Raw genomic sequence first — 21,278 nt, 5'->3', positions numbered from 1 at the left:
TCTAGCTACAGGTTGCATGAAAATCATTTCTGCCTTACTTAAAATTTCATCTCTTCATTTTACGTATCTGCCTCAAAGTCTTTGTGTTCATTACTGCAGAGCTAAGCATAATGTGATGTAGAAGCCTTTAATGCCAATGTCCCCAAAAGTTTATACCATATTGTACTGAATGGCTATAGTTGGGCCTAATAGTTTATGTTATCAATATTAGGAGCAGTATCACACGTGTAGCGCTGTTATTTTTTTTTAAGATGTGATGTCATTTTCTTCATCACTAAACCAAATCTTCAGCAGCTTAGTAAGTGGTTTGGTAAGGCACCATCCTTGAGATGAATCACTAAGTTGTTGCTTGGTAACACCTACTCAATTCTTGGCAAGTTTTACAATTGTAGGTAGCTTAGCTGTTCAGCTACCTGAATTCCCATTTAATTTTAGCTTACTCAGGTATTTTTATTGTTTGGTTTGGTTTTTCTTTTTTTTTTTTTTCTTTTTTTTTTTTTTTTTTTTTAATCTCATAAAGAGTTATGGCAATCACCTTGCCGTGATCGTGGCTGTTATTTCCTGGGGGATGGGAGCAGGTGAATCATATCTGCCTCTAGAGTGGTATCTTGGGATTTTCACAAAATATTGTACCAGATAAGTTTATGACTTCTGGTAGAGAGTGAAATGAGACAGATGCTTTCATGCACATAATCTTAGAACTTATGTGATAGTACAGTAAGTTACTAACAAGTATTAAATAAAAGTAGTTAATAAATTAATTCATTCATTCATTTTAATTTTGTAGGCTTCTGTAAGGTTTGCTGCTTGTTGCTGAAAGCTACGATTTTTGTAGGGCTTAATCTAGTTTAAGTCTTTTGACTATGGGTGTTTGGTGTATTCTATTTTTATGTTTGTTTTACCTCTGTTAATTGTAATTAAGGATGTTTAAGACAGAGAACAGGACATGAAACTGGCATGATTATACTCTGCAGAAAGATGTTTCTCCATCTCCATCAGGAACCATCTTGTTCTAGTACAACTTTAAGACAGCAATGGTGCTTCACCAAACTTCCTTCTACAGTGAGAGAAGTAGGGATAAGTCTTGGAAAAAGTTTTGAGGCTAGTGACAAAATATGTTTGTCTTTCAGATCCCCAGCTCAAGGGTATAGTGACCAGGTTATATTGCAGGCAAGGCTACTACTTGCAAATGCACCCCGATGGAAGTCTCGATGGAACCAAGGATGACAGCAGTAATTCTAGTAAGTGAATGTCATAGGGGAATGTCTTAATCGCACACGCAGATTGAATCATTCAAGTGTATACATGCAGACACACTTTTAATGTATTTGGAGGGTTTCTGATGTGTTTTGTCAAAAGGAAGAGGGTTCTGTCAATTGGAAGCCTAATAACCTCTGGCACATCTTGTGCAGGATGCTGGCCTAAATGTATTCCCTCTGAAGGTGTAAGTGCCAATGGATCTTGGGGGTGAGATATTTAGGCCAGTGTTGTCTTCTGATATTTTTATAAAAATGGTAAAATCATGTAATATTTAAAAAAAAATAAAACTATACATTTAACAGAAATTTATTGTTTTTGATTAAGTAACAACAACAACAACAACAACAAAAGATAAAGGAATAAAAAAACATATTTGAAAATCTGATCATACAGGCACCGATTCAACAAAACAAATAAATGTGTGCCAAGCTATCAAAGTCCTGTCTAAAGCAGAGGCTGAAGTGCCTTGCTGAATTGGAGCTAAAGATCCTACAGTCTGTCCCTACACTAGCAAGAGTTCCAGTGATTTAAACAGGATTTCTGCCAGTGTGGGGACTGCTACAATTTTCAAAAATACTCTAAACAAGAGTGGTCTTGATGGGCAGTGTGGATCATTGCTTTGGTATTCTTTTCCTATGATACTGCCACATATTTTCATTGAACGGACATATATACATTTGATAACTTCAGCTGCAAATGTTAAACAAACGTATTCTTACTCTAGAAAAACTTGACTTTTAATTTTCCATTTTGAAAAGAGCATTTGTATTTTGTTTAGTTCAATGATAATGGAACATTTAAGCAATATTTCTATGTGGTCTTGGGGTCTATTTTAAGCATTTTAATACAAAGGATTTATCTATTTATTATGCATATATAAATAAGTCTTTAGTTCCCTCAAGAATGTTGGAATTAGGCTGCAGAAATTAAGGGATTTGAAGCTTCTGCTTTCTTTGGCAATGCTCCTTATTTTACTTGTTAATGCATGGCTGTCATTTTAACATATTTCATCAGCAGATAGCATGATCTTCCCTTATTGTTATATTATTTTTAGAATTGAGAAAAATAATTGACTAATCTATTTTGATGAATATTTCTCTCTCTGTGTTTGTTTTCCAAGTGTGTTTTTGTTTGTTTGTTTCCCCCTGTCCCTTGTTTTTTTTTCTTCCCATTTCCTTAGTGTGTTCATCTCTCATGCCCACTTCTGTACTGGACCAAATACTAAGATGTTGTACAGACAAGATTATTCCTTTTTAGAGAAGCTTTACTTATATGAGATCTAAGTAATGTGTCTTAGAGTGCAAGCTCCTATTTCTCTCCTTTTCCACTCTCTTCCTGTCTTTCTCTAATTTTCCACTTCAGTGAAAAGGTGTGTATGATGGCAAAAATTTTGGATTTTTTTTTTTTTTTAATCTTAGACATCTGTGGATTTTGAATCTTTGCAAAGCTAGCCGATCATGCCTTCCTTTCCTCTTTTCTCTGTTGTCAGCTTTACAAATCTTCCCTTTTTTGTTTATTATTTGTCTTTTCTCTCCTCTCTTCCATCTCTTTCTGGATTTCCATTTGTCTGCCAGTCTCTTATTCTTCTCAGTTGTTCCAAAATGCAGAATTAATATTTTATAGAATAAATATTTTGAAACATAGAACTTGTCCAAAACCAACCAAATACCAGATATATTTTGGATGTAATCCATATAATCCATATTTTGGATAAATACTGTTAGGTAATATAATGTTTTAATTCAACATGGCTTTTAGGCTAAAGTGATTCTACAAAAGGATTTTTACTCTCTATCTGGTGTGCTTCACTGTTTATTTCTGCAGTAGTCCAATTTTATAGTATAGTTAGGTTACACCATAAAGATGTATAAAATCCATGTTGTTTGCCAGGAAAACATACAATCTTCACATTGAATTTTGCCAGTATATCGACTAGTATCAACAATGTATCAGCAGTTGAAAAGATTGATCCATCTGGTATAGTCATGAATATATGATTATGTGTACTTCTTTTGCACTGTCAATCTTTCTCCTTAGCTCTTTTCCATTCCCAGTCCATGACCTGTTGAACTTTTTATTTTCTATCATTTTTCTCTATTGCAGCATATTTTGTTTTTCCTTTTTCTTTTTTACTTTATAAAATAATTTTGTTGTGGATATAATTTCTCATCTTCTGATCTGTTATTTGGTGAGCTCTTTATCATGATAATTCATGTCTGAGAAAATAAGTAAATCGGTAAATAAGGTTTGGCAGCAGTAAAGGAAGAATCCTCCTGTGTGAGGGGAAAATTCTTCTGACCAGTGTGCTTGTAGTCTGCCTATTTAATGTACCCAGTGGGCAAAGGGATGGACATATATTAGCTGTTAATAGGACAGTACACTTACCTTGGTGGTGAGGAGGACTTCTGTTTGAAGTGTGTTTCATAAAAAGAGAGGTAATTGAGATTGCTGAAGGGCATGCATCTCTGCCAGGCCTTCCAGGCATGTGCTGCGCTATTCGTTGTCACTGCAGCCTGTGAAGCAGTCCTCATCACCTGCACAGCCTTTGAGTAGTTCACTGTCTTGAAGAAACCAAAGTGAGTGAATGGCAAGGGACAGAGAAGAGGATTTTGTTTTCAGCGAGGAAACTGTTTGAAGCTTAGTTATGGTTCTACATTTTGTGCTGTTGAAATTTCTTTTATCAAGCAGTAAAAGCATTGCTTAAAGTTAAAATTCCCTCAAGCGCAGGTCTTTTTGTACTCATTTTGTATGTATACCAGTAAACATGTTACATACTATTGGAGTCATGGTTATGGAGAGACAGTGCAGAGAAAGATCAAAATGTAGTCTGTTTAGACTGAGTGGTTACGTTAACACTCATTTTTGTCTTTAAAGCTAGTCCTCCTTAGTGGGGTCTTTTGCTGCTATCTGAAATCAAAATGAGTTGTGGTTTCAGTCAGCTGTTGAAGAGTAACCCATTATAAAGTGTCAACCATTGTGAATGGATTGATGAGTTTCAGTTTATTGTTGATATCTCTTTTTATGTATTTTTTAGGTAGTTATGTTTTGTGATAGAGTATGAACTAATACAGCTATTGGTTAATGTTGCTTAGTTTCCTTTTATTCTCAAAATAAGACTATTAGTTTAAACTATCTTGTATGTACAGTCTGCATTTTTGCCAAACTCACAGAAATATGTGGAAAGAGGCTTCATTGCATTGATTCTTTTCCTTTAGCTGTTTTTTTTCCTTCATTCAATGCCTTACAGTTTCTGGTATATGGTTTTTGTTTGTTTGTTTGTTTTAATGAAAGCAGGAGTGTCTGTGGTTAAAGTAGTAGACTTGGTTACTGTGATCTTACTCAGCAGGAGTAGTAGGAGTCATAATTTTTTATCGTTTACAGCAATTCTCAGCATTACTTGCTGAAAATTAAACTTATACTGGGGGCACGTGCTCACAATGATCTCCAGGGACTTCACCATTATTGCTTTGGAAAACCAACCTATCGCAGAGAAACTATAAAGAAATAGATATCCATGTGCTTTTGGTAACAAGCATTACATTCCCCTCATGACTTCCCCATCCAGAAAGTCTCATTTTCAGGCTTTAGTTTATATTCAGCATTTTGTCTCACAAATGAAAGGTAGGTTTACTAGGAAGAATAATCAAATTTGAGAAACAAGCAATTCTAATTCTTTAATTTCTGAGTTTGAAATGCAGTGGCTTATTTTGATTCATGTGAAGACAATATGTGAACTCAGACAACCACTGAAAAAATTCAGCATTATGATATTTCCCATGATAATCTTCATTTTAACATTCAAATGTTGCTATTCATGCCTTGTATGAAATTACAGTAATATTTAAAATATATTAAAAAGGCATCACTCATTTTTAGCCCTATTTCATAAACAATAGGTGCCAAATTTAAGATTACCCAAGAAACTTTGATTTGGCTATGCTGTGCACATCTTTTGGTTAATTATGCAACACCACACTTTATTTCTTTCATGACAACTGGTACCTAGAAGAGCTTACGTTCAAGAAATCACGCACCCATTTAACATTCCTTTATTTTAATCTTTTAATGCATGCTCCTAATTCTCTGTTTATATCTTCCAAATGGAATGTAAAACTTTTAACTTTTTAATGTTTATCTAAGGTACGTACCACTAGAACATTTTGGTTTGAAGATATTAATAAATAATCTTTACAGCATCCTTGTAAGATAAAATAGGTAATTAGAAATAAAGTATATAAGAATTAAAAAACAACACTTTTAATGCTTTTAAATTTGTGTTACTAAATTGAAATATTTTCAGTCTGAATTTTGCAGTACTGTAGTCTTCAAAGAATTACACAGGCATTTAGTCATCTGTTCAACACAACCTCTGGAATTTAGGAAAGCCCATTTCTCCTATCAGTATAGTCTTAGTATGACAGGATCAATGGAGGCCATGTTCAGCCACAATAAAAAGTGCATTTTAATTACATCTTGTGTTACATCTGTCAGGTAGAATGGGTTTGCTCCAAGAGAAATGGATGTACAGATCTCTAAATATCAACCTCCCTGCACTCATCATTAGTCTAAAAGATGTTCAGATGGAGTTGTTGTTTTTGCCTGTGGGCCCATAGATGGAAATATATTAAAGAAATACTTGCCTTGATCTGATTGCAAATTGCTGTGGAAAGTTTTGTTAATTGACACCAGGGCAGCGCACATGCAGAACGGACAGGAAGTTAATAAGCCTCATGCAATTGGTTTCTAGCATGTTTCTTGAGAAAAGAAATGATCTGTAATGGCAATTTTCTTGTAGCTATGTCAGTCATACCTACACAGACTTTCACAGGGATATTTAAATATCTAAATTCAGACATTTCAGATTTAAAGTTAATATACTATGATGGCAACACAATAGGGGGAAATAGGGAAAATGAAGCGTTTACATTTTGCTCAAGTAAAGGAAGGATTTATTACTTATCAAAAAGAGGGCTTTTACTATAGCTTTGGCTAAAACTTTTGAATGATCAGAATCCAACTCAAATTAATGCCAGCAAATCTCCCCCCTGATACCTAAAAGAGTAACAATGAAAAGTTTTCTCTTTTCTGGCCAGTTGTTGCGGTTGACTGCCCTCTGCCTCCATGTTCTGATCTTGTATGTGATGAAAGTAGGCTCGCAGGCATAAGAAAAGGAAGTAAATTCATCTGCTTTACAATCATGGATTAGATGGAATACAAAAGAGACACACAAAAAAAGAGCACAGGCTCAGAGCTTTGGAGGAGAAAGTGTTTTACTTTCACCATTTCTGTCTATTGGTTCTCTTGATTTCCCTGATGTTCCCGCCTCTTATTTGCAGGTGGATTTACCAGGGTTTATACTTAAGCATAAGAGAATTGAGTACTGTGCAGATTTGTATTTTCTTGACTGATTAAGAGTGCTGTCTCTCTCAGCATATCAGTGTACTCATTGGGCTAGGTTCAGAAAAATCAAGATGTTCAGGGACCTAACTCCCCATTTATTTTTGGTTTTGGATGATTGTCTAAAAGACAGACAGAAGCTAGGGGCATAATTATTTTTTACCACCACTTAGGTAAGAGTAGAGCTTTGGCTGTGCAGATCTGATAAGCCAGCAAACTGTGGAAAGCTTTCTGCTTTTATAAGGCAGGTTCTTATTAGAGTGGGGAATAACACAAGAAAATCCTAGAAAGGTTTGAAATTTGCAGTTGGACACCGAAGTCTTGCTCGTGTGGAGAATGGCACAGCCTGGCTGTGGAGGAAGGTGATTTTCCTTTGGCCAGCTTCAGAGCATGTAAAAATCACATGCCCTACATTACTGGTGCATGCTTTGCTGATCTCAGTGTGAAGCACATTGCTGAGCATTTATCAATCAATAGTAGACTAGCCTCCCTACTTTCTCCAAAGTCTGAAAGCTTTTGTGGTAAATACTGAATATTTGGTATGTGCAGAATTACAGCAATTCATATCACACTCTAAAATTTTATGGTCTTACACTAATTACAGCAGCTCATACTATCTCTGATTAATAGTTGGTGGCAGTAGAAGATACATTATGTCCCCTCCTCACTGCTTTCTAAATTCACCAGCATCTATAAGCCACTCCAGTAATTTTATAGGTAGCATAAAACACTACTATGTTACAGGCTACTAATTTTTCTTCAATGTGTTTTTTTTTTTCTTTTTTCCTGTTTTTTTTTTTTTTTTTTTCCTATTTCTGCTTTTTTATTTTATTTTATTTTATTTTATTTTATTTTATTTTATTTTATTTTATTTTATTTTATTTTATTTTATTTTTATTTTTTTTATTTTTTTTTTTTATGGGTAGTATAGTAAATGAAGTGTACATTCCACAAGTTTTGACAGAAACTCTATGATTTAAGTTTATTTTTCACTAGCTTTTCATTTTGTGTGTGTGTGTGTGTGTGTTCACCTTTTTCATAATAAAAATATTTGTTTTTTCTTCCTGACATCCCCTAAATATTTGCTGCCCAGCCTCTATAGGGTGCTCATATCCAGGTATATCCTGGAATTTCTTTTCTTCTAGAAAGAAAACAAAATTAGCTGCCTCTTTGTCCATTTCTGTTTCATTTATTTCTTGGTCCTTTCAGCCTGAGTAAAAAGGCCTGATGGTAAATTCGCTCCAAAACCTAGTTTTACTGTGACAGACACACCCTACACCACCCTGTGTAGTGGTTTTTCTGTTTTTCACATCGTTTCATTTGAAGGTAATAGCTATTTTTTAAAACTTCCAAATTATATTGAACATTTGAAAGCCTTCAAGTCAGGTAGCGCTTAACCTATATACTCGTAGGATATCTTGTCTGTTACTACCATATTTCACTGGTTTACATTTATCTTTTATAAATTAGAGAGGGAATCTTGTTTGTATGCAGTATTTTTACAGAGACCAGCCCAGTAAAAACCTAACATGACTGAGACTTTCAGAAATTACTGAAATTCAAACACTACATATTTGTGCTAATTCTTATGTGATTTCATCTCTTCTATTTTTCTTTGTAAATCCATAACTTTTCTGTTTGTATGAAACTTCTGTTCCATAACTTTTCTGTTGTTCCAGAGTTTTTTTTAATACAATTTTCTTTCTACAGGTGCCATGACAATTTCTGGCTCACTTTTTGACTTCCTAAAAAGAAAAAAAAATCTTATGGAACTATGTCTTTTTATACATGAGAATATTCCAGAGAATGTTGCTGTTGCTGAGGAAAGGGTGTTAGGGTGTTTTTTTCTTTTTTTTTCTTCCTTTTTTTTTTTTTTTTTTTCCCATCCACTTCTATCTTTAAATTATAATAGTATATCCATATGTTTTCTCAGTTGTAAAGATTTGATCAGCTTTATCAGCTTTTGCTTTGATCAGCTTTATCTGTGACTTTATGTCCTTAGATGACCCAGGAGTTTTCACATTTTATGAAAATACACTTAACCACTGCAAACATATTGCCCTTTTTCTCTTGATTTGGGCTTTACCACTGCCATTCTAATTACAAGTAGCCTCATAGTGCACACTTTCTGCTTGCACTTATGGATGCTATTCCTACAGTTTGAGGAACTTAATGTAGGTATTACTGTGTTCCTGAGACTTGGCTTGGTACAACTATTATCTTTGCCTACATTTAACACAGCGGTTGCACTTCTGGTTTTCATCCAAGTAATTGTGAATCCATGACTCATCCACAGTGAAAAACTGCTCAGCACATCCAGGTTTTTCTTCAGAGACTGTTTGATGTGTGCTTTGCGTTTGGTTTCCTGATATGAGTTAGTAAAATTAGTATAGGTGTGTTTGCTGGAATAATTCTTAGAACAAGAATTGGTCTGTGTCTTGTTTTTCTAACACAGGTAACTTCAGTGAATGCAGTGCGCAGTCTAAAAGATTTGTTGAAGAATATTCTAATCTTCTGGCTGTGATTCTAGATCTGAATTGTAAATACCATTTAGCTGCTTGTTCTTACAATGCACAACTGTATTGTGCTTGCAATGCAGAAATCCAACCATATCCTGTGTGAGAAGAAGTAGGTTGAAGTGAGGTAGAAGTAGGCTAGTAGGTTGAAAGAGGTGATTCTCCCCCTTGACTCTGCTCTCATGAAAACCCACTGTGTTGAGCTCTGGGGCTCCCTGCACAAGAACATGTATCTGTTAGAGTGGGTCCAGAGGATGGTCAGAGCTCTGGAGAGGTCTCCTATGAAGAAAGGCTGAGAGAGCTGGAGTTGTTCAGCCTAGAGATGAGGAGGCTCCAGGGAGACCTCAGTGTCCTTCCAGTACTTACAGGGGACCTACAGGAAAGATGGGGAGGGACTCTAAGTGAGGGAGTGGAGTGACAGGACTGGTGGTTTTAAACTAAAAGAGGGGAAATTTAGATTTGCAGGAAATTCTTCACTCTGAGGGTGGCAAGGCACTGGAAGAGATTGTCCAGAGAAGTTTTGGATGCCCCATCCCTAGAGGTGCTCAAGACCAGGTTGGACGGGGCTTTGGCAAACCTGGTGTAATGGAAAGTATCCCTGCTCATAACAGGGGAGTTGAAAATGGATGATCTTTAAGGTCCCTGCCAACCCAAACCATTCTATGATTCTGTGATTTTTGTTTTGTTTTGTTTTGTTTGTTTGTTTGTGTTTGTTGTTGTTTGGTTGGTTGCTTTTTTTTTGTTTGTTTGTTTGTTTGTTTTTCAGGAGAAAGTAGATTTTTCAAATCTCCTTGCTCATTCTTCTGTAATTAAAAAGATGGTTTGATATAGAATTTATATATTGAAAGTAAAATTTACTTATACCAGTTTTTCTTCTGTTGTAGTGAACTTTCCATCACTAGTATTTTTCAGATGAATCAAAGCTATGTCTGCTTTTGTTGTTACAGAGGTGTACATCATTGCTAGGGTATCTGCTGTTATCTATTTTTTAATTCAAAGCATGATTTTCCAGAACTTATGCCTTTGAATACATTTTATATTCAGCTCAATAATATTTATACACTTTCAGAGTCAAGCACATATTTCAGTACTTTCCTGAAGTAGGACAAGCAGCTACCTGAGGCTTGTACCAAATATACCATTCACAAAACCAAGTAATTTTTTTAGATTTCAAATCACGATCCCTTAAAAGCAGTCTTGATAAGAGTACATCTTAAACTGGTAACATAAAGTTGCCTAAGAAAATAAAAAATGTATATATTTGCCTGAATCAGGAAGGTATGTATTCTTCAGGGTATCTCACAAGCATTACCCGTCTGATCCATTTATATTGGTGAAGGAAATGTTTGTCTCTGACTCTTTTCAGATCATTTGAGATACTTGTGGCTGCAGTGCTTGTATTTGTATTTGCTTTGTATTTGCTATTTGGCACTTGTACCTAATACTGAAATATTGCAGGACTTACTGCTAAATAGATATTTAGGCTTTAATTTTAAGGATTAACTTTACTAAAAACAATATTTTCTGAATAGTTTTAATTTTAAAGTCAGGAAAAAAAAATGAAGGAAACACCTGTCTTTCTTTTTATCAATGTTATTCATTAAAATATTTTAATAACCATAGTATATTCATATACTATGAATCATATCTGATCATATCTGGTCATGTTTTTTTCTTCACAGCATTATTCAACCTTATACCAGTGGGACTTCGAGTTGTTGCTATCCAGGGCGTAAAAACCGGGTTGTATATAGCCCTAAATGGTGAAGGTTTCCTCTACACATCAGTAAGTACCTTTCTGAACTCTGTGCAAAAGGCACAGCTGAAGCTGAAATCTACACTGTAATATCGATGTGTAGTCACTTGTAAGAAGTTCTGTAGTGTTCTATATTTATCTATGCACATGGTACACACACCCGTGTACTCATGTACTTATCTAAATTGTATGTACATCTGTAAATTGTATGTAGTAGAAATTACTGTGTAGTAGAAATTACTGTCTCATGTATGCGAGTGTCTGTTAGCAGTACTGATTAAGACTTCTGCAGAGTTCATTTTCTGGTAGGCTATACTGGCTGCATGCAACACAACACAAATTATTATTTTCAGTTAATTTCTCCAGAATCTGGAAATAAAGATCTGCAATTATTTTCTTAGGGGTTTGTTGTTCAGAATCCAAAAGCTGCTACAACAGTTATATTTATTTTAAGATAAGACTTATAAATTCCATATAAAAAGTCATTTACAGCTGTACTGTTTATCTTAATCTTATAACTGTATTCTTAGCATAATGGATTATTTTCTGTCATGTGTCAGAAAAAATATGAGTTCTGTGAAAGACAGTATCTTTGTAGAACAAACTTTAAGAAAAAATATTTAGAGTCATAAGCAATACTGCTATATAAACTGATTGGATCTGATCCTTTAGATTATTCTAAACGATTTAATGCTATTCAGTCAGTGTGTTGTTATGAATACAAAAATCCTCAATTTTGTGTAAATTTCGTGTCTTAACCTCCCTTAGAAGAGAGAAAAAGTTTAATAGGAACAGGCAGTTCTGTCAAGTCTTAAAAAGGTGTCTTAAAGGATTTTTCATGACTATATTTTCATTGCGCTCTATGTTGAATTTATTTTCATAGTATCTTTTCTTTTTCTTACGTCACGTAGTACTGAATTCCCTACTGAGTTACAATGCACTGCTTTGTTTTCAATATCCATTGAAAGGAAATTGGACAGATTAAGTTTCTGATGCCCTCAGGGAAAGTATTCTGTTTGTTTCAAAAATACAATTGTCTTGGAAAACTTAATTAGGGAGAAAAAATGGAACTAATCTTGAATGTCAATGTCAAGACAAAGAGAAAATTGTTGCTTCTAAAATATCTGTTGGAAACTTGAGCAGCATGATCTGAAACATTTTTTATCTTCTGTTCAAAACAATAATAAAAAAATCTATCAGAGGAAGACAGCATATGACATGCAATATTTTATGACAGAAGAAAGCTAGAAGAAAAAAGAAAAAACAAAAACTAGAGCTGGTAGCATTAATGCTCTTCTGAATTCTCAGTTCCAACACTTTATGTGGGGAGTTCACTTCAGTATGATAAACAGTACTTTGTTGTGTGTTGGAGTATATTCTTGCCCAAAACTTTCTGAAGTTAATTCTTCTTCCTTCAGAAAAAACTATAAATTTCAGAAAATGTATCAGTTTCTTGGCAGGTTACTGTGCAAGGAGGGCCCTATATGAAAAAAATCTGGGGTCCCCTGTGCTTGTGTATGATTTTGGAGACAGGCCAAGTTAAATGAATGGTGTCATCTGGGGAAAGGAAAGGAATGGAAAGTACAAAGCAAGAGGTGGCTGGATCCAAACTTCGAATAGACATGAACGTGACCCTTAAAGCATCTAACAAGATACTTCCATGACACCAGTGGGAATCTGAATTGCTTTATTCCTATATCATCTTCTTGAGAAATACTTAGGTGGTGAACAGTCTCATGGATATGAATATAAGATGATATAAATGGAAAATGTAATCCATGTATAACGTATTGCAAGATTGTGTAATTTTAATTGCCACTGGTGGCAAGACTTTTGGACTTAATGACTTCTTATGTTCCTGTGGTTACTGGAAACTCATTAAGCACCTCTGAATGTTGTTCTGTGGATGTTTTTATTTATTTATTTTTAAACATATTTCATTTAAAGATTTCTTGGGAGAGTGTCTCGATCTGTCATTTTACTTTGTATGAGGTAAGGAAATGTATGTGTTTGGAATGTACTGATTACTATTCCTTGTACAGAGAATAAAAGATGAGCGGCCCATAAGGTGACAAAGAGAAGAGACATCAAAAAACTGAGTGGAAGGCTTGGTTTTGGTATTTCTACAAAAGATTTTCAACTTATACTTTTGTCAAAGTTGAAATCTATTAATATTCTGGAATTTAATGCAAATTTATAGGTAGTAATTTCAAAATATCAGTGTTGTAACACAGGTTTGATAGTTTCATGTTAATGCATTGAAAAAAATAACTATATGTTTTGATCTTAGTAATTGCCTATGTTCAGCTTAGAGACTAATGCATTAGAAAATGCGTAGAAGACAAAGCATCAGAAAGAATAAAACCTTCTCCCTGAGGATCAAGATGAAAAAATACTGCATGCAGAATATTCTAAATAGTGTCCTTTGCAGAAAAATATTTTTAATCACTTTCTTTTAGTGTTTTTCTGCTGTATTATTATTATTATTATTATTATTATTATTATTATTATTATTTTATTTTATTTTACTATTTTTTTATTCTTGGTCACTATTGTGTATCTGTTGCAATGCAGAAGCTATGTATTAAGTGTTTTTCCCGTGGTTATTTAGGGGAGGCTGGGAGAAAAAATGTTTTCTCAAAGTAAGTTTGGTATGACAACTGACATCATTGAAAAATGTGTGAAATAATAGAAGCACTTGTTAATACTTTTGTGTATTTAGGTATCTTACCAACTAATTATAAATATGTCCAAAAATCGAAGCTAATTAATATTAATTATTATCAATATTAATATTATTAATTAATATTAATATTAATACCATGCAGTATCTGTACTCTCTAAATTGAGACTGAAGTCTTGTATAGCCCTTCTCTGGAGAATGTCTCAGTGTCTTTTTCCATTCACAGTCTATGAAAACTGTAGTTTGTGAGAATATCCTACATATTAATGCCTCTCTTTAGAGGCTGGAATTGTCAGCTCAATTATCTTTATCATAAGCTTCACATAATATTGACTAATTAAGCAACAACACTGACAGGAAGGGTATTATGTGTGATCCAACTTTGTCTGATGTAAGGTATTCAGTAAGAGGAAAATGAAGGTGCAGTAACAGAGACCAGTTTTGCATGTAGATTGTCATAGGTAGATTTGCATTTTTTTCTTGCCTTTATGTATATAAAGGAACATTATTATATATATTATGGTTCCTTTTGCCAGTTTCGGAATCCCTTGTTTTTATCGTATTTTTTTTTCTGCCATATTTGTGTAAGACTTTTCTCAATTAATTCACATAATTAGAACTAGGTGAAAAAAAAAAAGCTAAAGAACTATCAAAGACAAGTGTTATCACGATATTTCTTTTTTAGAGTAGGAATGGAGGGACAACAAATTGTGTGGGAAAATCAGTTTCAAGAGTGCTTCATACCTGTTTTGCTTGCTGCAGCAGCTGAGATTTGTATTCTGTCCTTTGGGGACTGATCAAGTCAGGGTCCCTGTAAAAAAATATCAAAGCCTTGTCAAATAAAGGAGAAGCAAGATCTTTGGAGTTTGACAGGACTTTGCAGAATTCTTAAGAGAAAATACATAACCAAAATTAAAAGCTTATTTTTTCCATGATTTTAAAGGAATTACTATAATGCCATAATTCATTATTTTAAATGGTATAGAATATGAGAAAAAGAGCCTTTTCATTTATTTTTTTTTTCTTACACTTTTAAGGGTTATCACTCAGAGACTGTTCATTACGCTCAGCTTTTTTGAAGCTTGGGTTTATTGAATCCAACATTTTTGTGTGTCTATACTAAATCCATGTATATATCCATGTATAATTTGAATACATTTATTTAGTGACAGCTTTCTAATTCTGGCTAAATTAGTGAACAATGAGTATTATAAAACAAAGTAGAGATTTATTTCAGATGAATTAGTGAATTATGAATATGTCAGTGTTTATGAGTGACTTTATCGCTACAAAAACTAGTTGGAGAAACTGGAGACTGTTCAACAAAGAACTGTGCCAATTACTAGCAAGATTTTGGCTTAGAATTTTCATGCTAAACTCCAAAAATATGCCTCACTTTGATCTCACTTTTGGGAACGGTGAACAAGATAAGATTTTATTTCAGGGATTGAGCCTGTCAAAATCAAAAGGAGTGGAACAGGATCCATACACTGAAAAAAATGAGCGCAGACACTTCTGATTGCTCATTAGAAAAAGGTACTGTGTGCAGCAGAAGATGGCCCTACAATGGCAGATGCTTTTGTTGATTTTTATGTTAATTTTGATCAAATGACTGCAAAAAGTTAATTCAATTTTCAGGGCAGGGGCTGCAGCTTCTTGTTTTGCTTCTAACATTTTATGCTGCTGGAACGGGATGAACTGAGGTAAAACATATGTTAGTCAATTTTATAATTCCTATTTTACTAAAATGAAGATATGAGAGTCTTCTTGGACTGTATCACCTCCTCTAATTTGTTGTCAGGCTGGAGTTCTGACCTGCACCTCCACGGCTCCCATTATGGGTACAGGACAGTGGGAAGACTGTCAGGAAAATGCAGAGCAAAATGGAAAGGCGTGGCTGTATTTCTTGTTACAAAATGTTTATGAAGTATTTTAGAAGTAGAGACAGCACAATATTTGTTTTACAAAGTAATCTTCTTGTAAGATGAAGGTTTGTGTTTGAGCAGTCGTGTTACATGGTTTTGAGGATGTTGGTTAGGTAGTGTTTCTGTGGTAGTAAGATGTCAGTCTGCCTTCATGAAAGAGAAAATGTCAATACCTGATACTGTGAAGCATATTTGCTATATCACAACTCTCACCTGAAAGAAAAGTCTTTGAGGGTTTCTCCTGACGTTTCAGTAGCTTCTCATTTCTGATATTTCCACTATTTCTTTAAGCCCAAATAATTGACCTGTCTGATGAGAACATGTTTCAACCTTAAGGATGAAGACGGGAGCACAGACAGCATGCAAAAGAAAGCGAATTGAAGTGATACATATTTCTAGTATCTAAATCAAGGTCAAATGAAAAAGAAGTTTCTGTAGCTTTTCATAGTGCTTTTATTTGTGCTTTGGAATGCTAATGCTTAGCATGTGCAGTAATTTGAACGTTCAGAGATACACAACATAATAATAAAGAGAACAAAAGGAAGTTTAAACTAGGCATAATTAAAGAAGAAATGCGATGTTCTAAAGTCCATATATTTTTTCAAAATAACAATTAAAAAGAGCTTAATGTGGCATCAAGATTGCATTTTTCTGTTGTTTTTGTTTTGTCACATTGTAACAGTGCTGAAACCTATGTTTTGGCAGAGATTGTACCACCCCCACATCATGCAAGGTATGGCAGAAATAGTTAAGAATACATCTGTATAGAGAGATGTGGGCAAATATGAGCTTGCTGTACGGTTTTAGAGGCAGGTGTTTGTGTTAAGAGTCAGAAAAAATACTGAATAAGGTAAATCTTGCTGCTTTTGAGGTATTTGTGGTTTTGTGAATGTAAGCACATCAGAATGGAATGACTCCTGTAATAATGCTGTGATCAATAAGAAACATAAGATTTTATTTCTTGTGTCTTCTGCATTGGGTTCTCAACCTTCTCCCGCAATCTTACATCCCAATGTTGACTTTAGTAAGACAGGAATTGGACCTCAGTTCACTTGTCATTATTTGTGTCTTGGAACTACTGTGGCATGCTTTGGAGGGGAAATTAGGTGAAATTAATTATTGGAAAATCACTGCTTGTGGTAAAGGGTTTTGAAAACTCGTTATGTTAACAGTGCTGTTTTTAACTGTGTATGCACACAGATCTTATGCAAGAACCATCAGCTACTTTTAAGCATTTACCACTGAAGTGCTCTATTATGTATAAGTAACTTATTTACATAGCCTGTTATCTTTGATATCAATGGGAAGGTGATCTATACTTGCTTTATATAACAAAAGTTTCTTTGAGAGGATGTTAAACAGCACATTTCAGGGATGTGTTCTTCTGTAAGTTGGGATGTGTTGCCTGGGAGGTTAAAATAAATAAATAAATAAATAGATAAATAAATAAATAGATAAATAAATAAATAAAAAGTTCAACATGTTTCAGAAGGAATTGAGATTCAGTGACAGGAAGGAGGAAAACATCTGCATGGTTTATACTTATTTATACCTGTGTTTGGAGGTAGATAATTTGTCTCTCAAGTTCTCTGCCAAAAATAAATATAGCAAATTGCTAATGTATTTATTTATACTACAGTGCCACTTAAGGAACAACTGTTAACAGAGTCCTGTTGTAATGTACAAGATAGTGTCAGATGTCCCTGCTACACAGTAGAGAAGGGGTGCAAAATGCATACTAAGTCCATTTTGTTTGTTGTTTTTTTCAGTGTGCTAGGTTTTCACTACATTTTTGGTTTGAATGTGCTTAAGACAATGTTTTGTCACACAAGATAAGGGAAAAGGAGGCATGCACAGATGCATGAGAGTTGATGGGGCAGGAGAGAAATGAGAAGCAAAGAGGTGAATGGAATGAGTCTGTTATAAGAAGATCGTGTTAAGCAGAGATTTAAGAAAGTGGAGAAATAGCACGATTAAATGGAACAGAACTGTACAAAAATGTTCATAACATTTATGTAGTAGAAGTATGCTACTTTAAATATACAACAAAGATCATTAGAACTAGAAAAGAACACAATATTTTATATTGGCTTCATCTGTGGCAGCTCTTTCACCCTGCTGCCATTTAAATGCTGTAGTGGGGATAAAACAGTTTGACTCAAAACTTGCAGTGATGTTTCTCAGTACTTAAGCCAAATATATATGTCCTGTTCACTGAGGTCCTCAATATCCTTTACAAGATTTATTAACAGTATTTGTCTATAATAAATAAATAAATACATAATCCATATTTGGTTAAAATATTTATTTTCCTTTCCCACATTTAACACTCATGCACATGCAAAGATCTCTTGATATATATATATTCTTTTTTTTTTTTTTTCCCTAAGATTACAAAAATGTGCAATACAAGTAAATGCATCAAGGTTAAAAAGCTTTTCATCTAAACTTCTTGTCAAAGCATGGAAGTTTACAGAGTTAGAAGCTACAGCTGAATATTTTTCAACTAATACTATGACAATGAATAGTACCTGTAGGTAGGTGTGCTAAAATGAGGGTGATCTAATCTCATGCTTCAGGAAATAAGGTGATTGATACAGAAAGCAAAAGGAATGCTCTCCTCAATATATGGCATCTCTTAATTGTAGATGCACTGAGGGAGGTTTGCCTCTAAATTATTGCACAAGGTTCACAGCCAAAGGCTGGGCACAGGCTTGATGGACCAGCAGCTTAATCTAGTCTGTCAAATTTGTGCTTCTAGCATTTCTTGTGTCTTGTGGTAACCTCGCTGTACTTTGGCCAATGCTTGTTTTGTTACATAAATACAATTACACTTTTCTGGATGTTTCTTTACCTTCAATTTAGGCATTCAGGCTTGTCTGTAATCCAAAATGCTGAATGCTGTTTTACTGTGCATCATATAGTATTTCAATGCCCCTCTTCCCTTTTTTTCTTTTATTTCTCTGGTAATTGTCACTGCACAAGTATATCAAAAGGATTGTGTTCAAATTTTCTAATTTTCTATTCATTATTATTCAATCTTATTTAAATGTTGCATTCGAGTATGAAAAGTGGCTACCAAAGATTTTAAAAACTTTTACGGTTTTAGAAAGCTATCAACATGTTTCTCATCAAAACCTACTACTTCTTTCCATTATTGTTTAATTAATATTTTAAATATTGAAGACAATTGTAGATGGATTTATGGTTAGTTGAAATGTTTTCCATAATAAATTTGATGTAATGAAGGCCTCTCAATTCATCTTGAAGATTTCTAGGTAAGAAATAAAAATGAATTCTGTATGGACTGAAATAACAACAGTTAGGCACATATGGTGCTGTTTATTACTGCCATAGCTGAATAGCTAATGAATTTTCTGTTATTCAGGTCTATTTCTAAAAGGTATATAGCTTGACATCAAGATGGTTGAACAGAAATGAATGGTGAGATTTTAAATATGACATTTATTTTCAGAAAAGTTTAGTATAGGCTGAAGAATGGCTTTAGGCAAGTAAAATTCTGTTTTCTTTACCCAAGAAAGAAATATGTATTATCTTTCAGAAATTATTAAAAAAAGAAAAAATGTATAAAACTGTCAACTACCTGGATCAGAATATTCAATTTATATCCCATAATATTATAGTATAATGTATCCCATAAATATATGCATAAAAGAGGAAAATGTTGTATTTACCTATGTAATTAAGGAAAGCTATGTAAGTATTCTTTAACTTCAGGGAGCTTGGTAAGGTACTAATCATGTCCTATAACAAGAAATTGTTGGCACAAGTATGTGATTATTAATGTATCATTGTATCTTTGCAACACAATGCTATAAAATGTGTGCAAAACAATACAGTAGGGTTTTGTATAAGATGTATGCTTCTATAAATACCAAATGATGAAAAAGCCATGGTAGTCTTCCCCACTGTTTTAAAAGGAAAGTATTATTTTCAATATGATAGCCATAGACATTTTCTGCATTGGTTTTTACAGTCCCTCACTTGTTGACAGAGTATTAACTTGGGATCTGTCCTAGGGTGTTTATAGTCTTACGTGTGCATGCTGGCAAAGACAGAGGCTGCTTCCATGGCTTTTCCTCCATTTCTGTGCCTGGCATGTGCCAACATGTCATTACAGCATGTGACTCTGTGATAGACTGTGGATAATATGTCCACAGAATCAACTGGGATTGTCTCTGAAGCATTCTCATTCCTATGGAAGTAAAGCTCTCAGAAGGGATAACACCACTTTTCTTTCCTCCCTTTAGCTAAATTTGGAGTTGGTTATTGGCTGATTAAAGTTTCTTTGCAGTTTAATGAGATGTGTTAGGACTGATTGTCAGGTATCTATTCATACAAAACTGGCTATGAAGGCAAGTATCCAGTAACAACTTCTACACAGTTATAGGAAAAGTCAGGTCTCTTAGAATCTCATGTCAAATTTCTCAATCCTCCACTCTCTCTGCTGGCAGCTTTCCCTAATGGATAGTCCATTATCACATGTACTCGTTTAGACAAGTGTCATAGACCTTACAATCTATTTTTGACATTTTTCTTTGTCAAGTGTTACTCTTTCCTCCCCCCTCATTGTTCCCTCATTCGGGGAAACTATTCAGTACCCAGAGAGGGAGTTTTGGGTAGAGATAGACACATGCAGAGTTCTGGGAGAAACATATATAAACCATCTTTTTTGTTACTTAACCATGCAATATCTGTGATGTGACATCAGAAAAACATCTAGCAGTAGTGGGATGCTTTTCACCCACAGCTAAGTGTAACTAAATGCATCTTAAATCAAATAAAAGTCCCAGTGTCAAAGTTCTGGAATATTGTCTGGATATTGGAGAACTCAGAAATTTTCAGACGTAGCAAGTGTTGGCCTAAGTCTTGCTAGTTATGATTGTTGACTGTGGTGGTAGTGGGGTTGGCATAACTATTGGATTTACTTGTGAGAATCCCTCTTGCAAGGGTTAAACTGGTGAGGTTTACTGTGGAATATTTATTCAACATATTCTACTCACTGTCAGATGAGAAGCTCTCTTGACTGATTCCTGTTGACTTGACAAGGATTCTTGCTTTTTAGCAGAATACAAACACAGCCTTGGGGAAGTACTGTCTCCCCTTGAGGGCATCTCAAGAGAAATCATAAATCTTTAGAAAAAAAGCAGTAAAACCTGAGTCCTGCACAAAAAGCTTTGGAGAAGGGTTGAGAAGGTGATTCACCCCATCACATTTGAATTCAGTTGTGAATGTTCTCTACATTCTGTTCTCCTGATACATTTGTCACTAAATATTTTATAATAAAAAGTGACATGATACTACTACTTACCAAAACACAAACCTCTGGACTTAATATGCAGGGTCTACAGGAAAATCCTGTACTTTGAGTAAATGAAACATGGTGAGGGTTTCTTCACGTTGAGGGTGACGGAGCATTGGAACAGACTGCCTAGGGAGGTTGTGGAGTCTCCTTCTCTGGAGATATTCAAGGCCTGTCTGGACACCTACCTGGGCAGCCTGCTCTGAGGAACTTGCTTTGGCAGGGGGTCTGGACCCGATGATCTTCCGAGGTCCCTTCCAACCCCTACAGTTCTGTGATTCTGTGAAAAAGCTGAAGACTGAATTCCTGCAGTGCACCTGTGGATTTCTTTTTCCGATAGTGCATTACATTGCAAATGGCTTTGGCTTATTCATGGGTTGGTAAAGCTTCTTCAGCTTTGCCAAACTTTTACATCATA

At 34.6% G+C, this 21,278-nt stretch overlaps 1 protein-coding gene across 2 annotated transcripts in view; it reads left to right on the top strand.

Annotated features, from left to right (window-relative positions):
* Positions 1-21,278, top strand: part of FGF14 (fibroblast growth factor 14) — a gene marked incomplete at its 5' end in the record, with an annotated part of 237,742 nt that overhangs the window by 134,568 nt on the left and 81,896 nt on the right. For both annotated transcript variants that reach the window (XM_082775697.1, XM_082775696.1), the window contains 2 exons: positions 1,131-1,241; positions 10,856-10,959. In XM_082775697.1, the coding sequence (XP_082631823.1) occupies positions 1,131-1,241; positions 10,856-10,959 (215 nt within the window). The remainder of the gene's footprint in view (positions 1-1,130; positions 1,242-10,855; positions 10,960-21,278) is intronic.

Source organism: Aythya marila (genome assembly GCF_965140915.1).
Source record: "Aythya marila genome assembly, chromosome: 1".
NCBI classification, from domain to species: Eukaryota; Metazoa; Chordata; class Aves; order Anseriformes; family Anatidae; genus Aythya; species Aythya marila.
This window is presented reverse-complemented; position numbering and strand designations above follow the sequence as displayed.